Source organism: Citrus sinensis, chromosome 5 (assembly GCF_022201045.2).
Source record: "Citrus sinensis cultivar Valencia sweet orange chromosome 5, DVS_A1.0, whole genome shotgun sequence".
Classification (NCBI taxonomy): domain Eukaryota; kingdom Viridiplantae; phylum Streptophyta; class Magnoliopsida; order Sapindales; family Rutaceae; genus Citrus; species Citrus sinensis.
Genome location: NC_068560.1, coordinates 14,522,180 through 14,527,600, shown reverse-complemented (window position 1 = coordinate 14,527,600; position 5,421 = coordinate 14,522,180). Strand labels below are relative to the sequence as shown.

The window sequence follows — 5,421 nt, the reverse complement described above, 5'->3', positions numbered from 1 at the left end:
GAAGAGATCAATTATGGATTGGGGCCGAGCTCGCTTAAATTTATTTGCCCAAACCATTAGTCATGCGTTAATTCCTAGTGATATCCACACTACAGATGTAATGTCAAGCATCTTATTCCTTACAGAGGTGATCACGATGAAGATGTTATTGCTGACAATCCGAATTTGAGGGTGAATTCTCTCCATCTTGGGGAAATGATGCAGAGTAGGAATCCATATTATACTATGATATGTTTCATTATCAACTAACGTTTAGGACTTTTAATTTCCTATCCAATTTAGAATTTTGTTTCCTTTCCAATTTAGAATTTTGTTTTCCTTTTACTTCATGATTTAAGATAGTTACTACTAATATAAATAGCTCCCTCTTGTAGCCTTTAAGGGCATATTCAAGTTCAATAACATTTTTAATTTTCAAATCTCTGTGTGAATATTTGAGTTAAGTTAATTCTCGGTATTTTGCGGAATCAATGAGTTTTAACTCCTAAATTTATGGAATTCTTTTGAATCAACGTGAATTTAGTTTGTTCTTTATTCTAGTATTTTCTAAAATCAACAAAATATTTTAAATTTTAAACTTCTGTTGCATCACACATCGTTTGCCATTTTAGTTAGAATACAAAATAAGTATCTCAACTAAGTATAACATTATTAAAAGTCTAAATATATTTACTTGTAATATAATCCACAGACCCATAGAGTATCATCTCAAAAAAATTTACTCCTTTTCGAAGAAAAATACGTCTCTAATCCACACATATTTAAGATAAGATTTAAATGAGCCCTATGGAAGGTAGAAGCCCAGTAGTGGCGAACATTGAATTGCAGGCAGGAGCCCAGAAGCCTAAGGCCCTCTAATTGCTTCGCATTGGAAAATATGTAATTACAAAAATACCCCTAACGTAAAACTAACAACTGAAGAGATTGATTATGGATTGGGGTTGGGCTTGCTTAAATTTATTTGCCCAAAATCCTTCAATTCTAACAAACAGTAAGTTAAAAAAAAAAGAATCAATTCTCAATTCAATTGGAATAGGAAGAAGAAACTTGTTGTTGTTTCCCGAGGATCAAATAGGAACAGGAATCATCATCGATTGTCTGGGTCAAGTTGGTAGGGATTTCTATTCAAAATTTATTTTAATGTTGAAAAAAGATAAAAGGAAAAAAAAAACTTTGCTAGAGATTCAATTAATAATATATATTTTTGTTTTGTTTTCTTGATTGTGATTGTAGAGATTGTCCAAAGATGTTCAAGAACACATTTCAATCAGGATTCTTGTCAATCTTATACAGCCTTGGGTAACTTCTCTTTCTCTACTCTCTTTTGGGTGCTTTTTTTTTTAAATTTTATATTATAATTATTTTTTAAAATTTTGTAATCCACCCTCATCTTTTTTTATGTCGGATTCTTTGGAAATTTGTAGGAGCAAACCTCTGCAAATATGGGATAAAGAAGGTCAGTAATTTTTTTTTTCCTGATTTTGTTTCTATTGATGAGCGCTGCTTCTTTTATCGTATATATTTAATTGTTTTTGGGATTTGTAATTTGTTTGTAAACCTTGCTTTCTTATGAATTCTGATTAATTGTTAGTTTCCTCCGTATTTAGGGTATGTTTTGGCCTCTAATTCATAGCTGCTTTTTTGAATGAACTCATTAGCTGTTGAATATAAGTGGGTGCTTACCCAGCACTTTTATGGTTATGCTTTCAAAATAAGATCACAGTTACTAACATACCGGTTGATCTGTGACGGATGGTAAACTTAGTCTGTTGTTATGTAAACATCCACAATCTTCCACAGAAATAAAAAGTAGAGTTATTGAGGTGTCACATGTTGTATTTAGGGTATGTTTTGGCCTCTAATTCATTGCTGCTTTTTGAATGAACTCATTAGCTGTTGAATATAAGTGGGTGCTTACCCAGCACTTTTATGGTTATGCTTTCAAAATAAGATCACAGTTACTAACATACCGGTTGATCTGTGACGAATGGTAAACTTAGTTTGTTGTTATGTAAACATCGACAATCTTCCACAGAAATAAAAAGTAGAGTTATTGAGGTGTCACATGTTGTAATTGATAATTTTTGGAGGATACATACATGTGATCTAGTCGCTCATATTAATAAGAAGCATTTACTTTGCAAAAATGTAAACGGGCGCCGTGACTACGTAGTGCGCATAATCAATAGCTTTAAAGGTTGCAGTACTCTGGTGTTTGAAGTCAAGTTTCTTTCTATTCAGAGGGCAAAGGAAAGAAGGCAGGGGGTCTTGTATTGTGATTTAATTTCTGGGATTTATTCTTCTTAGTCCATCTTAATTCCTTTTTCCTGAATATTCCTTTTCTGGGATTGCTTTGTTTTGATTAAAATAACTATGTTTAAATTTATTCCTACAATTATCAATGAGGCATTACTGTTTTGAATATTGAAAATTTTGAGTTCAAATCTTTTGGTGGATATTTCTTAGGACATTTTCTTCTTCCTTTCAAGAGAGAGTTCAGTTTCCAAAGGCAAACATCATTTTGCTATTACGTTCTGATTTTGTAGGAAAATATTGTTTAGCCTTTTAGGTGCATTCCTATGTTGTTATCTTTAAATTAGTTTTCGTCTTTGAGGTTACTATTTGTTTTTAATTTTAATCCAATGCTTTAGACATATAATTTGTTCTGAGTTTCTGCAGTTGTCGATGGTCATGTGAAACGACCTCACGATGAAGACATACAGTCCAATGTACTCGAAATAGTTGGGCCAAATGTACAATCTACATACATTACATGCCCCATAGACCCAGCAGCAACTCTTGGTATAAAACTCCCATTTTTGGTTATGATTGTCAAGAACCTGAAGAAATATTTCACATTTGAGATTCAAGTACTGGATGATAAAAATGTCCGTCGGCGTTTTCGAGCTTCTAACTTCCAAGTGTGTAAGTTTGCCCTTGTTTTATTGATGTTGGTTGTTTTGAAATTATTATTTCTTTTCTGTTAATTTGTTACGTAATAGGTGTATGAAGAAATTCTTCTTGAAATAGTGAAACTAATCAATATTGCTGAAGTTTATTGGCTAAATTTAGAATTATGAAAAATATGTGAGAGATTATTCATGTATTATTGTGGCTTTTTTAGCTAAGTTTGGTTTTCTATTCATTTTATGATTCTCAATTCCTCTTCCATTTGATCTGCTTGGTGGAAAATCTATGATATCTTCTAAAGTGTTATGAAATGACTATTGATTTTTTTTTTTTTTAATATTCATTTCTTGTGATGCAGTTTTGAAGTTGAACTAGTATTGGTTTTGGCATTTGGTAGAAAAAGGGGATAGTTCCAGTTTTGATGTTAAAGTTAGTGTAGGCATTTGGTAGTGAGCTCTGTCATTAGACAGTTTGGTGACGTTGGGGAAGAAACTATGGTATTGAGCTTCATTAATATTGTCTTTCTATTTGCTCAAGACAGTAATGATATGGATTTCTCTAGCCCTCTTTTGTGTTCTTCATTCGGAAATATGAAGGATAGATGAGAGTGTGAGACTGTCCAGAACTGTTTTCTTTAACAGTTGAAGATTCTGTGATGCGAGTTAGATGTGTGACCTTATATTTTATTTTTCCTTAATGGCTATAGATGTTGACATGACAATCCAGGTTTCAAGTATTTTTGTAAATTTGTTATTATTTTTTTTTCAATTTTACAGGCTGTTACACGGGTGAAGCCATATATCTGCACCATGCCACTGAGGTTGGATGATGGCTGGAATCAGATCCAGTTGAACCTGGCTGATTTTACCAGGAGAGCATATGGAACCAACTACGTTGAAACTTTACGAGTTCAGGTTCATGCAAACTGTCGCCTCAGAAGGATATATTTCTCGGATCGCCTGTACTCGGAAGAAGAACTCCCACCGGAATTTAAGCTGTACCTTCCAATGCAGGTAAGAATGACCGTGTCATGTTAGGTAATTGTAGCTTTGTCGTTCTTGGACGGTTCTTATTCTCTGTCTGATAATTTTTTTTTTACTGCAGAAAACATAACTTTCAAGGGAGGAGAGCTTCACACGTGCAATTATCGTGAAATAGCTGGGTTTTCAGATTCTATATGCTATATGCTATTCTTAGTAGCTGACTCAGTTTTATCTGAGTTGTTTTGTAAGATTTTATGATATGAAAAGAAGGAACTAAAAATATCTAGAATTGATCGATCTAGCAGTAGCAGATGACTAGATGTGGTTTAGCTGTTCGTTCGCGAACTTTCAGTGTGTATTAATACTAAGGATCGCTTGCTCTTTTATGCTATCAGTTGAGCTTGTTCATCTCTCTTTCTTATTGTGTGGTTGGAGAACATTAGATGAGCCTCAGCAGATAGGTTGGAAATTATTATTATTTTTTTTTTAAATATTGACGAGGCCTGTTTTTGGAGCCAGAATTTTGAAGGCCTTTTGCAACCTCAAAACCGCAAGTCCTGATAATGCAATGCAGTCCCACGCATTTTCATTGTTTTAATTTTAAAATACATTATGAAACTCCTTTCAGATCTCAGAGAAGAATATCATTTTCATCCTCAAGAATGATTATACAGAATAAAATGTACATGCTTAGTACCATGAAGCACCTGATGATTCTAGGCAGAAAACTTCTTGCAATACCTTTTTTTTTTAAAATAAATTTATCATCATCTAACTAATTAAGTTTTTCTAGAGATAGCAAACGGGCCTACCGTGTCAGCACAACGTATCAAAGTAAGAATCACGACAGAACGGGCCATGCCATGTCGTCGAGTCATGTTGTGGGCCATGCTAAAAAAAAGCACAACAATCTTTTTTCATTTCTTCAAAAGAGGGCGTACTTAGCGTATTTTTTCTAAACTCGTGTACTTGGCGTATTTTTTTTTAATTTATATATATTTTTTAGATCCACGTGTCTTTAGTCAAATTCAGTAGTAAGAGAATATAATACTAACCAGTCAGTTAGAGCTTATAGTATTATAATTCTTAATAATAATAATGATAGTAATAATAATAATAAAAAGAAGAAGTTTCTTTAGGGTTTACTTTTAATTGTTAACTTGTACTTATATAGAATCATAGATCATAAACCATAATAACATTAATATTATAAGTTTCAAATTAAAATATAACATTTAACATTTCATTAATACAACCATATTCTTTAATTTCACAACTATGAAGTATCGATTACGAAATATTGAAATATCATTACGAAAATATTAATTACGACAAATCACAACTATTAACTATTGATTATTAATTTCAAAATAATGATTATTAATCACAACTATGGTAAACAAATAAGATTAATGTTGTCTCGGTGGTGAGTTAAATAAGTTAGACACATGCCGACGTAAACCCATTGTGCCAAAGATAACTAAATAGATAATTTCTTGATGATAATAGTTACACTCGAAGATAATCC

At 32.4% G+C, this 5,421-nt stretch overlaps 1 protein-coding gene across 1 annotated transcript; it reads left to right on the top strand.

Moving 5' to 3' along the window:
• Positions 1-945: 945 nt before the first annotated feature.
• On the top strand, positions 946-4,301 carry LOC102608751 (uncharacterized). Its single transcript, XM_052442448.1, has 6 exons — positions 946-1,111; positions 1,234-1,299; positions 1,425-1,456; positions 2,680-2,921; positions 3,687-3,923; positions 4,015-4,301. Exons 2-6 carry the CDS (start codon positions 1,247-1,249, stop codon positions 4,021-4,023), a joined length of 573 nt encoding a protein of 190 aa, XP_052298408.1. The 5' UTR covers positions 946-1,111; positions 1,234-1,246; the 3' UTR covers positions 4,024-4,301.
• Positions 4,302-5,421: the final 1,120 nt, after the last annotated feature.

Coding starts and splice junctions, on each gene's coding strand:
- LOC102608751 (XM_052442448.1), top strand. CDS start 1,247: ATGTTCAAGAACACATTTCAATCAGGATTCTTGTCAATCTTATACAGC. Junction 1,300..1,424: donor TCAATCTTATACAGCCTTGG/GTAACTTCTCTT, acceptor GGAAATTTGTAG/GAGCAAACCTCTGCAAATAT. Junction 2,922..3,686: donor TTCGAGCTTCTAACTTCCAA/GTGTGTAAGTTT, acceptor TCAATTTTACAG/GCTGTTACACGGGTGAAGCC.